At 38.1% G+C, this 19,438-nt stretch overlaps 1 protein-coding gene across 11 annotated transcripts in view; it reads right to left on the bottom strand.

Annotated features, from left to right (window-relative positions):
- The window catches only part of KIAA1109 (KIAA1109 ortholog), a 91,805-nt gene that overhangs the window by 28,300 nt on the left and 44,067 nt on the right, over positions 1-19,438 (bottom strand). For 9 of the 11 annotated variants that reach the window (XM_017825130.1, XM_017825135.1, XM_017825136.1 and 6 more), the window contains exons 35-53: positions 17,954-18,151; positions 17,104-17,315; positions 16,762-16,913; positions 15,767-15,917; positions 14,795-14,947; positions 13,306-13,546; positions 12,111-12,259; positions 11,446-11,665; positions 10,384-10,542; positions 9,366-9,541; positions 9,099-9,274; positions 7,795-8,501; positions 6,818-7,045; positions 6,345-6,438; positions 5,287-5,337; positions 2,470-2,676; positions 2,096-2,334; positions 1,255-1,499; positions 152-257 (exon numbers count right to left, since the gene is read on the bottom strand). In XM_017825130.1, the coding sequence (XP_017680619.1) occupies positions 152-257; positions 1,255-1,499; positions 2,096-2,334; positions 2,470-2,676; positions 5,287-5,337; positions 6,345-6,438; positions 6,818-7,045; positions 7,795-8,501; positions 9,099-9,274; positions 9,366-9,541; positions 10,384-10,542; positions 11,446-11,665; positions 12,111-12,259; positions 13,306-13,546; positions 14,795-14,947; positions 15,767-15,917; positions 16,762-16,913; positions 17,104-17,315; positions 17,954-18,151 (3,864 nt within the window). The remainder of the gene's footprint in view (positions 1-151; positions 258-1,254; positions 1,500-2,095; positions 2,335-2,469; positions 2,677-5,286; positions 5,338-6,344; positions 6,439-6,817; positions 7,046-7,794; positions 8,502-9,098; positions 9,275-9,365; positions 9,542-10,383; positions 10,543-11,445; positions 11,666-12,110; positions 12,260-13,305; positions 13,547-14,794; positions 14,948-15,766; positions 15,918-16,761; positions 16,914-17,103; positions 17,316-17,953; positions 18,152-19,438) is intronic. The other 2 variants (XM_017825132.1, XM_017825133.1) reach the window with 2 other exon arrangements.

Below are 19,438 nucleotides of genomic sequence, written 5' to 3'. Positions count from 1 at the left end.
CACACTCCAGCTCTGCTTCTTGCTGCTGGAATTCTAGATGTGAAATGATGATGTCTCTGAAATAAAGAGCTGATCCTGAGAGCTATATCATGTTGCCATCAAACAAGGTTTAAGGTTCTTACTTAGAGTTGGTTTTAAGTGTTCTGCTTACCTGAAACCTTCTGTATGACTTCATTTACTTCCTTCATGAACACTTTTTGCACAAATACCAAATGGTTTAAAAGGTCAGTTGTGAGATTATGTTCAAAGGAGCCAACCTGCAGAAACAGAACATTTCAGAACAAAACTTAAGTTTTCAAAAGAGTGGATTTTTGGTTTTCAGGCACGTCTTTTCAAGTCCAATTCTATTGTTATTAGCATAAAAAAAGACAATTATATAGTTTTGCATTGCAATTTTAAAGTTGATTCTCCTGGTTAAGTTTATTTAAACAATAAAATGCAGGACTTGGTTAAGGTTCATGGAATATGTGAAATGCTACTTAATTACAGCTAGAAATCCATTATCAGAAGAAAACAGAAATTAGCAGCCAGCCTCTAAAAGTACATTATTCTAATCACTTTAGGTGAATAAATTTACTGGCATCTTCAACGGTAAACTTACTGTGTCCAGTCTAATTTAAAAGAGTATTTCTAAGAACTGGAGTCTGTCTAAGATTGTTTAAATTGGCCACTAAGATTTTTTAACTAAAATTAAAATACAGACATTTTCTAAAACTACTTGCACTTGGCTTTTGCCTTGGCTAGGCAGGCCCTCCCTTCAGTTTTACAAGCTGAACAACTTCAAAGACCCAAAGGCTTTTCTTCAGCCAGGAAATAACATAGTACCTAATTACACTTCTAATAAAGATGCAAACATCAGAAGTCTCAATTGCTAGACTATTTTTCTGATTAAAGAATCACAGTAAGTGAAAAAGCCCTGCTTTCCCCCCACAAGGCTTGCCTTGAAGCAGCATCACTTTTCTCCCTGTGAAAATTAACTGTAGAACTGGTACACAAACAGAACTTGTGAATAGAATGGAAAATTTTATATTATTTACTAAGGTTATATATAGCTTCTATCTGTGGAGCTGTCTAATCACGAAAAGATAAACTATAAAAAAATAAAATTTTCTTTAAATTTTTTAAGTGTTTATATTCAACCTGTAAACGTGAGAGTTCTGGAGCAGGCAGATTATTAAAATAATATGAAGTTGCACACATAGAAGTGTAACAGAGTGGAAATAACAAGTTATCAAGGATGTCTTCAACATCTACCTCAGCCACACAGCGCAGGTAGTTCCCCTGTAGGTAGTAGCCTTGCTTAGCAGGTAGCTCATCTATGCTCCAAATTTGGTCTGAGTAAGTGTCGTGTTCTTCCATGACATATTTCCCTGACATAGTGACAGGAGGGAGGTTGAGGCTTGCAGAAGGAGGAATGGTTGACATGTCAGTGGCAGAGACTTTGGAAGTGAAGCGCAGTCTGTGGTTTGGAAGCTCGAAATTAAATCTGGTTTGGGCACCTGTAAAAGGAAGGCGGGGAAAGAAAAGGTATGAACTGGCAAAAGGATCTTTTATTTATCCTTAAATTTAAAAACACTTTTGGAATTAATACAAAAATAAAATATTGAAAATGTTACTGAAGCGCAGAGACCTAAAGAGCTATAAATATCCACCCAAATGACTCTGGGTTTTCTTTGTTTTTAAAGAAAATGAAGACTTCACTGTAATTAGATGGAGAAGGGAGTCACACAAACCACCTCAGGTGTAGTGAGGGCCTATTAAAGTATTCTCAAATAGACTTATGAATCAGAATTTAATTAATCAAAGATCATAAACTGATTTTAGCAGCCAGTGGGAAGCTTACTGGGAGGAAACTATAAAGGAATGTACACATCTTCATCTGCTCTTGCATTATCCCTCTGGCAATTGTGTATAACAACCACAATGGAAGTTCTCTACATAGCCCCGATTGAAGTCCACATTAAAAAAATAAGCTGGTAGCAACAGATTCAAAGCTCTAGCTATAATTCCAGCAGAAATACTGAGTGTTCCTGGATGTTTATAGGAAGGGCAAACTAAAAGCAATAATGTTTCTAAAGTTTCAGAGAACTGTTACCTGTCATTCCATGACTCCTCATTCTTCCCATCTTATATTCCGCCTTTAGAGAGGGCAGGAGCGCTGCTCCAATAGCTATACCATCTATCATGGCACTGAACTTGAGCACTATGGGTTTCTTCTCCAAGCCTTCTGGCAGCTGTGGGAATTCATTTGTTTCGACCGGCGTTTGATTAATACTCGTCGGAGTCTTTTCGGAGGGCAAAGGGGTCGCGACGTCTTCTTTGGTCGGCTGGGGCCTGTTTGCCAAGACAAAGAGCAGAAAACCCTTTTTGTTGTGCTATCAGGGATATATGAACAGCCTGACTGTCCCACACAGGTAGCACTGGGTGGCCACCAGCAGGCTTTGGAAGTGCCACGCAGGGAGCACTCACGCGGTGGAGGGCTGGCGGATGAGGTCGGAGATCTGCTTGGAGAGCTGGTGGGAGCTGCGCACCATCATGCTGTGCAGCGTGGCTGGGTGCTGGGGGATGTTGATGCTGATGGCTCCGACCTTCACCACGGCAGCATTGTTTGTTTTCAGTCCTCTCTGGGCACTGTAGAGGGCCTGGGATTTGGCAATGCTGCACTTCACGACAGTCCTAACGGAAAAAGGGAAGAGGAGTCATTTGCACGTCTTTCCAAGCGGCTACAGTTTTAGGTTAAAATGAGTTTTTAAGTGTTACCATAAGTCATTTTGTTTATAAACTCGATACACATTCCTTTTACTTTCACTTGACACACACAGATGCACTACATGCCACAAACAACTATGCTACGTTTAAGAGAACTACAAGTCATGCATTGCCAAAATACCTGTTAAACTGTTACTCTTGCACAAAGTAAGATGGTCTCAGTGCATACACACTAGACAGACAAATTTGCACACACACAGAAACAAAGAAGAGCCTTCCATTTCAACTCCTTTTCAGGAATACTCTCAAATCATCCTTTTCGTAAGAAGACTTAGCAAAATTTGATTTTAGCATCCAAATAGGTCAATGGAGGAAATGCTCACTTAGCATCCAATACACAGCAAGTGATAAATGGATTTGTGAATTAATACTGCTGATTAATTCAAACACACTATTCCAAAATATATTGTCTAAACTTTATTTTAATATTGAGGAGGATATGGTTCACAGTGGTTACCCATGATAAAAATACAACTGCACAGAACTGACAGCTTTTGTTGCCAAAAGGAAATTTTGGCATAGCAGAATTCACTAAGGTCCTATTAAAAAAGATTATGGGGGTAACACATTAATGTTTCCCATCTGTGGTCAATTCCTGGAGGGTTACCCAATGGAAGTATTTTAAGCAGCCAACACAATATTACAGCCTCAAAGAGAAGGACATGTAGCTGTGAAGATGCAGTACATCAGCTCAAATGGCTGAAAAATAGACTCTATAAAACTGCAACATTACATGCAAGTTTCTCAAATACTACATTTCAAGGAGCATCACTAAAATACTTTTTGTATCACAATTTAAATTGTTCCCTAGACAACTCAGTTTCGTGATGGAAGCTACAATATTCTACGAATTCTACTCCCAGGTGTGGAAATACAAACAAAGGAAAAGATATCATCCTTCTGCTTATAATAAAGAAATAAACAGCACTGTAAGGCAACCACAGGCCTATCAACAGCAGATCCATTGACTGAAGCTCAAGGAACAGCCTCAGATTTTCAGAGCTATGCAAGGGCTACAAGTGACCTAAAGTGGTTATGGATAATTTTTTAGGACAGACTGTCAAGTAGAATATGGAGGAGGAAACATATCTTAATTCACAACTATTTTCAGAAAAACATTATACAAATAAACATTAATTAAGAAAAGTCCAAACTTATTTTAATCCACCTCTTTAATTATTTCTCTCTTGATATTTGCTTATTTCCTGCTCTCTTCCTGCTACCATTCTGGCTCAACTATTGTGAGGCCAATCAAGAATACATTTCCATCCCCATCTATAACACAAAATACCACTACATTCAAACAATTTTAAAACATTTTCTTAATTAAAAAAAGTTACACCAACACAGGTGTTGCAAGAGAAAAATATTTCAGCAAGATTAACTGTGCTTTTCTGCTAAGATATTTCCATATGTCATGCAACAAATTAATTTCACTGTTGCTTGCCTGCAACAGTGAAACTACTTCCATGACAGAATGAAATGTGGAATGACTCTCTGGATATACCTTTATTTGGATTGAGGACTGCACATGAATTATCTACAGTTTGCTTACCTACGGTGATGTGCCTATGACAGATCTGGTTATATATTATTAAAATCATTAATCAGTATTTAAGTTATGTGCCAGCAATGCTTTCTGAAAGAATTCTATGTTCTCACATCAATTCCGTGAGTAATCCTTCTCCAGACAAACTCGTGAAAAAAGTATTTGTCCCATTACAGAACTGACTACAAGGCCAGCACTGAAAAGATTTTTGGGAATGTTATAAGAAGGGAGGGAGAAAAAGGTCAGCAGGAGGTCCATAACCCACAGGAACTATTACACTGAGTCAGCTGAAAACTCAGGCAGTAGCAGATACATGAGATGTGAATAAAGTGATTCTTCCCTTAATTCCAGCATTCATGACTCACCACCAGACCTATCCTCCATGGATTTATGCAATCCTTTTAATCATTTATACTTTTGTTAACCACATCATAAGGCAATGAAGTCAACTGCTCAGTGATGTATTAAGAACAAAAGTACTCCCTTCTCTGCTGGTTTAATGTTGCTCCCAGACAAAGAGGAACACAGATCCCAATATTTTCTCTACATCACTTGCAGTTTTACAGTCCATCACCTCTCCTTCCAGAGCTACCTTCTACAAGGACATTTTGAAGTTAATCCTGTATTATCACAATACTGAATATACAAAGAAGACACTGCATCTTTTGTGAGGGAGACCAACACCCACATATAGAGATCTGGGGGACATGAAGAGCGTCACCTTCATTAGCAGTAAAAGCACAGGCAGAGTTTTAAGCCCCCACAGCTTGATTGTTAACATTTATAAGGGCCTGTTTGGACAGATATTTAGCAGGCTACATTAAAAGCTTATCTAGGTAATACTAATGCTAAACTAAAATGTATTCAAGCAACATCTTCCTACACAATCACACGCAGTAGGAATGCAGCCATTAGCTACACGACACAGAGGTAATTGCAAGACTATTAAATATAATAGTATGACATACAGAAACTCTTGTTTGGCTGTGCTTGTAGGAGATGTAGGAAAATCCTCCAGTCTACAGATGAAGGTTGAAGAGAAAGCAAGAAAAACAAAAAAAAGCAAATAAAGAATAAACATCCATGCAAAATTAGTCAGTTAATTACTTGTAACCCACAATATGACATTTACTTTCAAATTTACCAAGGTGAAGGGTTTGGGTTTGTTCAGGTTTGTTGTTTGCTCTTGTTGCTTTTAAGATGTATCAGTATTTCCCCTTTCCTTTTGTACCCTCCCTATATGGAAGCTCAGTAAGATGATGATGTAAAGCAGACATGAAGGGCCTCAGTCACCTTCAGAAACCCTTCATGACTGTCTGATTAAAACTCTTCTTTATGCCTCTGAAACACTTTTATTGGAAGCTATTAGGCTGAGGAAATCATAAAATTCTCTATGTTTTAAGTTCTTTGTAGCATCTTCCAAACTAACCAGGAATTCAAGGGAGAGGGAGAGAGAGACTCAAGTCATGTTATTTAGCCCCTTTCCTACAACATTCATATTCTAAAACCAGATCACATACTGGGGGTTACCCAGCTAACACCCAAACTGTGTGAGGATGATCTACAACAAAGAGTTGTGGTTCAGCTGTTCTGCAACTCAAACAGAAAGAAGTTCAGCTAGGAACAAAGAAAAATAATGCGTGGCCTGTTGGAGCTTGTGAGCCTGGCAAAAAAAACCCCAAACCCAAAACAATGTGGATGCTGAGCAAGTCATTCATGACATCCATGTACAAGAAAAGATTCTCTCCCCCTCCCCTGCCAAGTTGTGTCAGTTATATAAAGGGTGGAAAAGGCATATCTGAAATGTAAAAATAACATGAAGAATGGAGCATGATGGGAGTTCAAAAAGATCTCTGTTAAAGAATTTAAATGGGAATAATCAGCATCAGTAAGTTAACTACTCCCTAAAAATCTTATATGGTTTGAACCTATAAATTTCAAAAACAACTAGAAGCTTAAGAGAAACACTACACAAACTCACTTCTCTGCACTTGAACAATTTTAAATTGTCAGGCTTCCTACTTACTGGATATTTGGGGTAATTCCCTCCAGCAGGACAATATTGACACCTCCTATGTGAGCAGTGGCACATGTCTCAGTCATCTTTTGATGTAGTACATCTTTAAGAAAAAAAGGTATTTAACAGCATTTCATTCAGTAAAATACTTCCAGGTATGCCTACTGCTTGCAAAAACATAGTAGCAGGAAAATAAATTAAAAATTACAGTTATAGTAGTTTTTTCATGTTAAGTAATATCAAATTTAAATTGTGACGAGAAGATGAAAGGAGTGACTATCTTCTAATATCTTCTAATATAATTTCCTCCATGGCATTTTCTGAAAATCTTGCATCCTTTTAAAATCCTTCAGTATCCTACTAAGCTTTTAAAAGAACTTATTGCATATTATTATACTACCACCACACATATTACACACACACATAGCATGCAAAGCTGGCAGTGAGTTTTAAATTACAGAGAACACTGTAGCTCATCCCACCTTTCATTTTCTCTTTCAGGGTGAAACTGCCATGGATCCTCTTCAGTTCAGACTCCATGGTCAGCCCCCCAATGTCTGCCTCCAGGTGGGTCCTGTTCACCATGCCTATCCCAAAGACTATGAGGGTCACGTGCTGCGGCTCCGACGTCACCAGGCTGCGCTTCCTGCCATTCTCCTGCTCGTTCTCAAACACCACTCTGCAGGCGGGGTCAGTCGGGCTTCGAACACCTGCAACACCACGAGTTATTTAAGGAATTATTCACCATAAATCCTTGGCACAGCTGATTTATATCTGTATTTGAAACCGAGGATTGTGTTAGGCAAATCACCCGTGCCTCGCTCCTTCCACCCTAACGCCACGCCAAGTGAACCGAAGCACGTCCCCAAGGCACGATGGGGACAATAATGAGTGATGTGATTTCATTACTATTCATAGATATGTTCTTATGTATATTTATAGCAGCCCAAGGTCACCAACAAAAAGAATGATGCTGTCAGCTCTCAAATTTACTCTGCTGTGCTAAAACACGTCGGAAATAGAGAGCAATGATTATGCCAGATCTCAAAGCTTTGGGTGAAATTATGGCCCAAGCACCTGTAATCTTTGTGGGACTTTACCAAAATCAGTATTTCACCTTTCCTTCTCTCACAGCCAGGTTCACAGATTATTTTTTTTTTACTGTCAGTCATTCTCAAGGCAAAAATTTTTGCAGAATGGTAATACACTAATTCCCAGTAGCCCCTTGAAAACAAAACAGCACCTTGGAAGGAACAAACTCAATCCACACTACACAATTAGTAAGAAAAGTTAAAACTTTTCATTTGTACACCATCTTGGTGAACTAATTACATCCTCACCACTTTAGCCCCTCTGATCCAAGTTTGATGGGGTGGGCAACTTCCAAAAACTGAGTTATGATCAAGCTTTAGAAGAACACATTTGAGCAAAAGCACATGCTCTTAATTCCTCGGATTACCTGTTGGCCCAAAAGTTTCAGAAGACTTTTCTAAAATGCCAGTTGGATCAGAAATGAGCGAGTAGAAGTTCAACAGCTTATACATGTTCTGCCAGCACTCGGCAGAAGGTTCGCTCTGTTCCGACACGGTAATAGAGTCCGAGTCATCCATGTGAATAGTCACGTGGTCAACTACATCTTTTGACCCTTTCCTGGACACTTTGGAAGTCCTTCGTTCTGACCTCCCCAGGGAATTCTTGTTCCGAGACTCTTTTTTGTTGTTCTCGTTGTTTGTCCGTTTGCTCTTGGTGTTGTTCACTCTGTTGACCCCGTTGAGGCTCCCTCGGGAGCTGCGGCTGAAGTCGGAGGAGCGGAAGTCTCTGTGCTTGCGGGTTTTGAAAGTAGGAGTGGGAGAGGCTGATCCAGCTGTGTATCTGCTAAGCTTGATGTCTGTCTGTGTGGCTTTGATGTCATCAATCATGGTGCTGAACTGATGGATGAGCCGAACCAGCGCCATGTCCACGTGCTGGCTGATGGATTGGCAGGAAATGGTGAAATTGCAGTGGAAGGTGTTGTAATAGCGTTTGTTCAAGTCGTGGAAGGAGAGGGCATTGGTGGAGTTATGAGGTGTGCACATGGACTTCTCCATCACAACAGCACTAATACTGAAAGTTTCCAACATCAAAGCTGGTTTGAATTCCAGAGGAGGAAGGTTGACAGCTCCTTGCCTAAGTTAAAAAAAAAATGGTACAAGTTACTACTTTGTTTCTTTTTATGAGAGTGAGAGTCATATGTTTTTTATACAGCCTTTTATTTCCCTTAGAATATCACCTTCTTACCATAGTTCTAAATATAATAAAATGAACTTTTACGGTTTCATACTGTGTGCTACTGACATAGCAATCATTCAGTTCTGTGAAACTTAGTTTGGCATGCAATCACTCCATCATATCCTAAAGCCTCGCCCAAAATTGGCCTAGGGGATGATTCAGCATTTACACAGAAACTAACATCATCATTTACAGGATTAATTGTAAAGCATCATTTAATAGCCACTGGAATTTCCCCCACTATTATTCCCATCAGCTCTCCCTTCCCCAATCGCCAATTTTCAAAAGCAGCTGAGATTCCAATGCTTACAATTCCCACACCATTCTACAGAAAGATTAAAAAAAAATATTCTAAAAGGAAGACAAGATGTAAGATTAAAAGAATAAAGGCCGCTCCTTGTTCTGGGGAAATGCTTTGGAATTCTGTATCATCACTAAAAACGTACCTTGTGTTCTTTAACCAATATACACATTTTCAAGTATCTCACGACATACCTTCGGGCTCGCTTGCTTTTCCTTTCTTTTGCTGTGTCTGAATCAACAATATCTGCTCTGAGGCAGTCCAGAGTTCCTGAGAAGGAGAGGTACTCTCCGAAGTACATTCTGTAGCAGAGGGGCATTGCATCCTGAGACTGAATTCCCGTGTAACTTAGGAGAGGTTTGAAAACAACCTGCAAACCAAAACCCACTGATTTAGTTCTGACGGTCTAGATTATTCCTATGTTCTTGCTCCACCATTTGTTGATGTACAACCCCAGTTACCTGTGCATCTGCCAGCTGGACAGCAGGAAACCCCTGGTTACCCTCTTCCACACCTGCAATGTCATCCTGACTGGTGCTGTGCTGCGAGTGGGTGCCATCCAGGGTGTTCTGGTCACTGGACAACACTGTGTTGAAGTCTGAAGCAGAAGGGATAGTAGGAAGATTGGGTGCCACACCTGAAAAATAAATACCCATGGAACACTAACACCACAGCAAATTTTATCACTACCGACTCCATTAATTCAGCAAGATTAACACATGCCATATACAGAGAAAATCAGAGCCACAGTCAGGTCTGTAACCTCACAAAAGTGGTATTTAGGATAAACAAACAGTCTGATATTGCTGAAACAGTGTTAGTGAAAAAGAAAAGTAAGTATTATTAATAGTGTTAGTGAATAAGAAAATTAAGACACACATTTGAATTTTATGAATGATGACAGGCTTACAAGAATAACAAATAAGCTGCAATAAGTTGTTACACATCTGTTTCTTTATTTTTTTCTCCATTCCCTTACACCAATTAATCATTCCCATTCCTAAATTACTCTCCCAGTAATGTTTATGTTTAGTCTCAAAATAATGTTTATGTTTGGTCTCAAAACTGAACTGAGAAAGAGCAAGAATTCCAATGTACAAACTACAAAAAAAAAAGGCATGTGCAAATTAGATTAAAAATAGCCAACGAAATCCAAGGAACTCTGCAACAGATGATGATTTTACGGCTTAGCTTTTGGCAGCTACACATGGTTTTGGAAGCTACACTTACAGTTCCAAATGTAAGAAAAAGCAACATTTTTGGAGGCAGGGTGAGGGAAATGAAAACAACACTTTTGCTTAAATCACAATTTTTCATTTTCTGCTCTGCTGAGAAGTCCCACAGGTAGCATTTTGAAATGATTAAGTTCTGTTGAACATAAGTCACTTGCTCAGTTACTTTCAAACAGAGTGTGGCAAACGCAGGACCAGCCAACCCCTAAAAAAATCACCTCTGTAATTCAGCTGTAATTAGCAATACCTGTTGGAAGACTGTTGTGTCCAGACTTAGTGGCAGGACTTTCCTGCACCACACTTCCTCTGTTGCCCACAGCATTTGACATCCAGTTATAGAAACTCACAGAAGATGGTTCAGACAGCAAGGGATGCTCAGACAACATGTCTGTGGCCATGGTGTTTCCTACACAGATAAATCAGGAGCTTCGGAATTCGTTGTAACAAAGTCAGCAAAACCAAGGAACACGGCACAGTTTTACTCACAACATCTATTTACTACAAAAGGAAGCCTAATTCTCAAGGTTTATTCCACTAAGTTACTTGTCAGACAGCACTACAGGTGCTACCACAGAAGTTACACTATGACACTAGTGGATGTTGCACTACAAATGTCTTTGCACTTGTTCATCTCTACCATGAATTAAAGGAAAGGAGTCATTAAGAAACCAAAAATACCTTTTTTTCTGAACAATATTTCAGTCCCTGACAGCAAAGGAGAGAGGTTTTAGAGAAAATACAGTATCAAATTTATAATTTACATATGAAGAAAAACAGATAACACCACACTGAACAATAACATAGAAGACAATAATTTCAATATATGTATTTCGAACTTCTAACCCATTTGTTCCAAAGACCATTACTAAAAATCTGCAAATTATTAAATGCAAACTAAGTTACTGGAATATTAGTTTTAGTCCACTTTTTGAGCTACCTACAAGATTGAGAAAAAAATTACAAATACAGAATGATCACTACGTTTCTTTATTCCTTCAGAAAGGCTCACTTAAGTAATTATGTAATAAACTCAAAAATTCAAGGTAAGGAAAGGGAAAATATTTTATGTATTTTGTTAGTCGTAATTTCTTTTCCAACCTGATGCACTTGCTGTTTGCTGCATGATACCATTTCCTAGAAGCAATGTCTAGGAATTGCTCATTAAAAACTATGATTTTTATTTGGGGGAAAGGAGGAAGGAGGTGGGATTTTAAACAAATATGATATTTCATAGTGACAACATAGTACTTCTTTTAAATCATTAAAATCAAATCAATACCCCCTTTAGCTTATATAGGCTACATCATACCTGTTCTTGTTAAAGAACTGCTTTTAACTGCAGCTGTACTTCTTTGAGGAGTCCCTTCCAGAAGGTTGTGCAGGCTTGGAAAACTCCCAGTCAGGTAGCTGAGCAGACTCTCTTTCCTTGGACTTTCCTTGACGGCCATTCCGGAGCGGCCAACGTGCACCGGGGAATCCGTAGCTGTGTCTCCACTAGTGTAACTCAAGGAATGATATGGATGTATGCCCTTTGGGGAGAAAGCAAAGAAAGCAGTGAAGCACTGTGTGAACTGCAAAAAGGAAGGGACATTCGGTCTGAATATGAGATTGGAACACTATAACTGTACTACAAGTTATTGGAAAGCTTTGTCAGTCTTAGGTTTGGTACCGTGATAGTTAAATCCTCGTTTCTGCTTCCCTAAATAGGTGAAAACACACAAAGGTTTAGGCATACCCTTAAGTGATGCACATATATATTGCTTTAAGCATGTCTCTCACGTTAATTGACAAGAAAAACAATAAAGAACAGATGCAGAATAGAAGTCAAGTGATGGAGCATCGCTTCCATAAGGTCAGGAGCATACCTTCCATGTGTTACACTTACAGTTCCCTTTTAGACATGTGATTATTCATCTGCAGCCAACAGAGCTGCTACAAACCACTTTCCCCCCGTGCACAGTGCTAGAAACTCACCTTTATTTTCAGAACAGAATCACTGTGAGTGTGAGTCTTGGATAATTTCCTCATGATCTCAGCACCAGTGACAGGCCCAGAGGAGCCGCTGGCAGGGGGAGGGCGGTTGGCTGTTCCTTCCAAGAGCATCGTGTGCTCACTGACAGTGGCTGGAACCAAGCAAAACCATTTTTCCTCATTTTTTTATATATATGGGGAACCAAGATTATCTATTTTTAGGCACACTTATTTACAGGCAGTCATGAACTTCCAAATTCTGACACACACCTACACACAGCTGTCTAGGCAATGTTAAGACAAATGAGAAAACTTCAGACATGGGCCTACTGCATTTGGTTTAATGATCCAAGTGTTTCTGCTGAACCAAAGCAGATATTTTAGAGAAGGGAGTAAAAATTTCCATCATATTGTATGATTACATATAAGTTTCACACAGAAACATCTTTGAGTTTGCTCTCTTTGCCTGCTGCCAGGCTTTTAACTAAAAGCAGATTGTCCTCCTGATTTTTGAAACGACTTTTTCCTCAGTTAATGTAAATAACTAAGTGAACTCAACAAAAAAAGAGTGCTCAAACAACATGTATCTATTTATGCCCCTCCTTTCTGCAGGTCTTACGCCAGCTCTATATCAAATACAAACCTAAATGCTTTGATATAGATCAAAAACAAAGCTAAATCAGCAGCTTATTTCAAATTGGGAACGTGTAAGATGGCAACAGACATTTACCATTTAAGTAGTAAAAATGAGGGGGGGAGAAAAAAAGAAGAAGAGAAAACATCTTCACAAAGAACAAATAAGAAGGTAGGTTTAAAGCTATGCCTGGAAGAATTCATTAGAATTGCATCTTACAACTCTTAACAAAGGTCAGAACGTGCACAAAAAAATCCTAATTCCAAGGTAGCAGATAATTAAGTTGATGTGTTTTGTGCAGGAAATAACAAGACAAAGCGTGTGAAGAAAGTGTGGTCTCCTGTTTTGTTTTTCCCTGAACAAGTACTAATTATTGTAATACTATAATTATAATTGGTAGCAGCAGCTTCAGAATGAAGATGGTTTTAAAAAAGAAGCTTGATAATTCTAAAAAATGAAAAACATAATGTATTCAAGCATTAAAACTAAAGAAATTACAAATGCTCTGAGGGGATCTGCTTGTCTCCATGAATTCTTCATGGAAGCAGAAGAACACAAAAGTACCTGCATCAAATTCAAATTCTGCTCCATCAGCACTTGTGTCACTCTGAAGACCCCCTCCATTGTCTAATCCAAGTCCATCCTCATGCTCATGGCAGGCATTTGGCTGCAGTTTCACTGGCTGGGTTGGTCTGTGCAAGCTGACTCCTTTAAAGGCTGGGGTTACCACAATGAACTTCATCCACTGCCTTGCTAAGGCAACTAGACCTTTCTTTAGAGTCACTAAGGCAGGAAGGCCATCACTCTTAAAAAAAAAAAGATAAATTAAAATTTATATCGCAGCATTTTGAAGTAAACTTGGAGGAAAAAAAAGTCAAAGCTCCCTTAAGTCTTTGTGCTCAAGAGATTTATGACAAATATGCTGGCACCACGCCACGGCAATTCAGATAGAAGAAGCCAAAGAGCTGAGAGATAAAAAATTACAGCTTCAGTGAACATAGCAGATACATTTATCTACATGACCTGAGGGGCCAAAAATAAACAACAGGAAACAGGTTTGTTAATATAAAAGTACTTAAGTAATTATAAGGCTCTGAACTACAGACTAAAATTAATAGCAACGCTAGGCTGACTGTAGAAACAAAACTGAAACTGAAAAGATGATGGTTTCTCCCATTGTTGGTAAGCAGTATTTTAAGAACATAAATTTGAGGCCAAAAATAGGGATTGTTTTGATTACATCACTGAATTGTCCTAAAGAAAAAAAAAAATCTCATTATTTTGACCGTAATTCAAACAGTGCTATTTCTGCCACAAACTGTGCTATTTCTGATCACGGGCCTCTCAGTTGAATATCACAGAATCATGTTGAAAACCAGAGTGTTTAAAGCTGACAGCTGTGGAATTGGATTATGAAAATGACACAAAATCAGGAATAAACACTCCTCCTTATGCCTAATGTTTGTTCAAACAACTATTTCCCACTACAATCTAGGCATTTACATTCCAAAGGCATCATGATTCTTAAGCCTTAAAGTTTGTGCAATTCTAGTTCCTTCCTTACACTGTCTGCATTATCCCAGTATTTCTACAAGACATGAAAACTAGTTCCAAGGAGAGCATCTGGAATAAGGTAAATGGTTCATGCACTTGCCTTAACAAACTTGAGATTTATTCAATTTTAAAACCATGAAAAATGAAATCTGATAAAAAGGCCAGTGAAATCTGATAAAGAGGCAATGAAATCTGATAGAAAAGGCCATTAATAATTTTAAAGGCATGCCAGTTTGGTTTATGATTTGTCATGTATTTACTAATAAAACAGCTTGATAAACATTATGCATATATACAGGCCACAACAAAAATGGCAGATGTGAAAGCAAACAACATGAGAGAAGCCATATCTACTTATCATTTTGAAGATATATAGGAGTTTGGGTTATATTTCCTTGCCTGTTAACCTTCCTTAAATGGTTACCAAATTTAAGACAGTAGAATTGGTACATTTGAAACTAAAAGACTGAGCTATTTCCAGTTTTACAGGGTAACTCACCATGGTGGCATCCTCAATAATGGAGTAATTTGCTTGATGAAGGTAATGGTGCAATATATTACACAGTAAACAAGAAGGATTTTCTTGCAAGAAACGAGCCACCTTGGTAAGCCTGTTGTACTTGCTTCTCAGAGGGAAGTGCACACTTTTATTCTAGAATAAAATAAAACAATTTTCAGCATAGGAACATCCTTGCAAACAGAGCATGAGCAGAAATGACAAGATTTCACCCATGATACAACAAACTCTAAACCCATTTTAAACAAAGATTTGCCACATGGATACTCACCTTACTTTCAACAGTGTATGTGAAAAATCATACTTGATGATTATCTGTTTATATGAAGCAATAAAACAAAAGCCTGGATACAAATAGCAGACTTTATAAAGTTACTTCTGGACTAACAGACATATATGCAAAGCTAGCTGAGATTTTTCAAAGAAATCATTTATTTGTAGTTGAAGACAAAACAGGCATTTTTGTAATTTGGTTTAATGCTAGAAAAAAGGTAAGAAAAAAATAGGAAAGGAGGCAGGAATAAGAGACTGCTGCAAAGGATGACTTTTGAGTACAGCAGAAAACTAGCCTCACACATCAATTTTTCAGTGCAAGACAGGATCTCAACGATGGGCATCACCTCAAAATCTTCCCACTAGATGGTGCCAACCAAACAAACAGCAGACAAAAATATTTCATTAAATATACCAGGCACTACAGCCATATTTCTTACTACTTTCATATTTCTTACTCTGGAGAGTAAGAAACACAAGGCTTCCTCACTAGTAACACCTGACTATTTTTTGTTCTGAAATTTATTGGGACTGTGCAGTGAATTCTTGTGACCAGTTCTGGAGCTAAGGGTTCATAAGAGGTGCTGTAAGTTTGTCAGTGAAAAGACCCAGAATTCCAAACAGTATATATTCCTTATTGCACTGTTCTGTCCTGATAAGCCTATGGATTTTACAGTTTACCTCTAGAGCCTCTGTCATAATGCAGCCCATGACAGCACAGATCCGCAGGGTCCCTTCGGTTTCCAGTTTGTTTAATGACGATTTCACCTGGTCAATGGGAACAAGCCAAGCACCAACTGCAGGTGTTGCAGTGCTCAGGAGGTTCAGCTGCCTATGAGAAAAAATAAAGAGAATTAGGATTCACAGGCAGCAGCAGTTAATTAGCAAGATTTTTCCAGTGCTGTTATGAATGACAGTCAAACAGGTGGAACACTGATGCAAAGAATTTATTGCCCTGAAGGTGAAAACTGGCAAAAGGTACCTGTGGTGGTTTAGACTCAAAACCATTACAAGTACCTAAGGCAGTTTTTGTTTTAGTCATTCACACACTCATGATTCCACCCACTTTTGCTACTGCTATTCCTCCCTTTTCCCATTGGTATTCCCTACTGAAATCATACAGTTTGAAATTGCCATCACTGACTGACTCCCACGTTAACTGTTACCAACCCCTCATAAAGGACTGTTGCTGAAGGGCTGAGGCAAGAATATTACCAGAATATTTTCTAATTTATAGCTCTATGCTGACCTTAAACTACTGACAGACTGACATATTTGGCTTATTCTACATACACCATATAAAAAACTATCTTATCAAACATTTATACTGAAATTCATAGTGCAAAAGAAATATCCTCCCCTGCCTTTCTCCTTCATACATTTCCATCTCACCAGAAGCTTTTAGTGAGAGGTTTTTGTTTGGTTTGGGTTTTTTAATCTTCCTTTTCTTCTTTTAATTGCATCTAGCTAAAAGTTTTCTAGCAACACTTCCATATAAATTACAACAGTATAAAACTGAAGAAAGAGTTACTGTGATAAATATATAATCCAAAATTTTCATTTCCAGAGAAGCTTCAAAATTTGTTGAAATTACATTCAGAATCTACCAAACACAACTGAAATTTAACAAGGCAGAAGTACCATTTTTTTTTCTTTTAAACCAGACAAAAGTATACCTTGAATATATATGGGCTGGAGAGCGCACATTGGTTGGGGCTGCAAAGCTAAACCAAATTTCTTTGATTGTTAACTTCATGCTGCAGGAGTCGGGGGGAGGAGGCATCAGGGGTATATCTTTTTTTAGATCATCAGATTCAACGCCTTCATCCTTAAAAAAGAGGAAACACAAAGTCAGAAGTGAAATTGTTTTCCAAAATTATTACACTGAAAGGCACTACCATACCATGCTCATAAAAAAATTGTTTCATGTGCATTTAGGCAAAGAAAAATAAACTAATGATGTCAAGTAACTCTCCCAAGGCAAAGCCAAGAGATCTTGCAAAAGGTGAAAGACATACCTGCTCGTCTGAAACTGAATTTCCATTAATATCTGAAGAAGGACTTATTCTATCACAAGGGAGGTTGTCTTCAGACACATCAGTATTATAACCACTACCAGTTGGGGAATCTGAAGAGTTATTTGATGCAAGCAATCCACCTCTCTCTGTGTCTCTTGATTTCCCCATGACTCCAAATGTATTATACAACACTGCTCCAGACTGTCTTCCTCCTGCAAAAATACCGAGACTGTAAAGGTTTGCAGGGCATAAATGTCTCTAAGTTATACCCCATAGAAAAGATCTGCACTTAAGAGGAGAAATACACACCATTTGGGTTAAACATGATGCATTAACAGTTTATACAAGAATTTATCACTACAATTTCAAGCTTCTGATAGTTTGCTCCAAGTAGATAAAGAGTACTCACACAAAAACTGTTTTTAAATACTATTCCCTGAAAAAAATAACTTGTATGACAGACAATGCATATATACTCTTGTTTTTTTTTCTTTTTGAAGCTAGTTCTCCCCTCGCAGAGCGAAACCCTGGCCTTACCTGCAGACACTTACTGTGGGTAAGGTCAGGATTTAAGTGATCAGTGAAAGCATCAATTTCAACAATTTCATTTTAAGTTCAGAAACAGATGAAACCAGTTTATATGGAATTATTTCATATACTGTTGTAAGTGGCATTTACTATTAAAAGTTCCTTTACTGTATAACCTATCTAATTTAATTTATTTACCACATACATGTACTATTTCGTACCACCTGTATTCAACAATCTCTAATCAAATAATTACTAAACTGGAAGATCTAACAATCGACTTGTTAGCAGTTTTATCAGACAAAATAATAAAAAGCTTTACCTTTTATAGTTAAATTTTCTATTCCACACTCAAACATTATCCAACCCCACTTCTCTTGACTAGGACCAATCCGAGCTACATCTGGAACAGCTTGTTGATCTGTTTCATCCACAAAAGCAAACTCATCCAACTCTTCCAAAGTAAAAAGAACTTTTGATTTCCCAAAAGGAATAGCTGTTATTGCACAAGTTCCAATATCTGTGAAAATAAACATATTTACTACTTGGTTACAAAACGAAAAAAACTTTCCATCTTCAAACAGCTCTCTGAAGTTTAGTGTATTGGGAGTGTTATTCCTTTAGTATTCCTCAAATAGAAGGGGAAAAAAAAAAGAAAAAAGACAGGAAAAGATTAAAGTTGAAGCACAGGAAAGGAAAAAAGAAGCACAGAAGGAGGAAAAAAGATCTTGCTCTTGGTATGGTAATATGGGCATAATATAATAATATGTAATATAGCGCACTGAAGGATATTTAAAAATGAAGTTCTACATTGAATTCAAAGACTGCTTCGTGGTTGGAAGCATGTCCATGTCTGCACCGGGGAGATGTAAAGCACTAAGTCTCACTGATTCCCAAGACAATCCAGACTCAAGCAGTTTTTAATTTATTAAGAACTTGGCTGTCAAAGATCCAGGAGGGTGCTATGCCACCTCCATTTCTTTGATGTTAGGATGTAGCTTAAGTATAAATCCTTTCTTTTAGTGACATTCCCAGATGAAACATTTTAAATTATTTTATACCTCCTCACTATTAAGTCACACAGGGGCTAAATGTCAAATAGCTGAGGAAAAGAACTACGCTGAGTCACTTCATATCCCTTCCAATCCTCACTCTCTGCCTCCCATTTATAACCATATTCACTTTTGATGTCTACATCGAATGCTAAGATCCTTACAAAGGCACTTCTCAAACCATCTAAACAGAAGATGATGAGTTTTCTTGGTTAGAATTCCAAAATTAGCCTTCTTGAATGCCTGCAACATACCCAACACAGGGAACTGCTGCGGAAATTCTCCCCATCACCCAGTGAAAATGGAGTTACACCATTTTAATGTCCTCTTATTGCTTTTGTTTTCCTCCAATTCCATTTGCTCACTCATCTTGGCACAGCAGTGGGCTGTCTGTTGTTTATTTATATATGGTGTATTTTTTAATCACACTTGCTTTACTTCCTCCTGTCCTAAAGACTCTTATTCTTTATGGGACAGAGTAAAACATGGCATCAACCGGTATAGATTGCATCAAAACTGACTCAGTTCTAACAAAAAACTGCCTCTACTTTTGATCATCTTTTCCTGCTTAGTTTTTCCAGGATCAGGAGTTATAGCAAAATGTAATTCCTAGCTTCTTGAAGGCAGTTCCTTAAAACAAACAAGAAGGAAGTCCATTGGGCAGATCTCATTTTCAGTTTTAGAGCCACTATAGTTGAAAATCTACAGTTTGTCATGCTGAAATTGCTGGGACAACAGGAACATTATGTCTGTCT

The sequence above is a fragment of the Lepidothrix coronata genome, unplaced genomic scaffold (assembly GCF_001604755.1).
Source record: "Lepidothrix coronata isolate B3197 unplaced genomic scaffold, Lepidothrix_coronata-1.0 Scaffold116, whole genome shotgun sequence".
Classification (NCBI taxonomy): domain Eukaryota; kingdom Metazoa; phylum Chordata; class Aves; order Passeriformes; family Pipridae; genus Lepidothrix; species Lepidothrix coronata.
The sequence above is the reverse complement of the archived record's forward strand: the minus strand, read 5'-3'. Positions and strand labels throughout refer to the sequence as shown.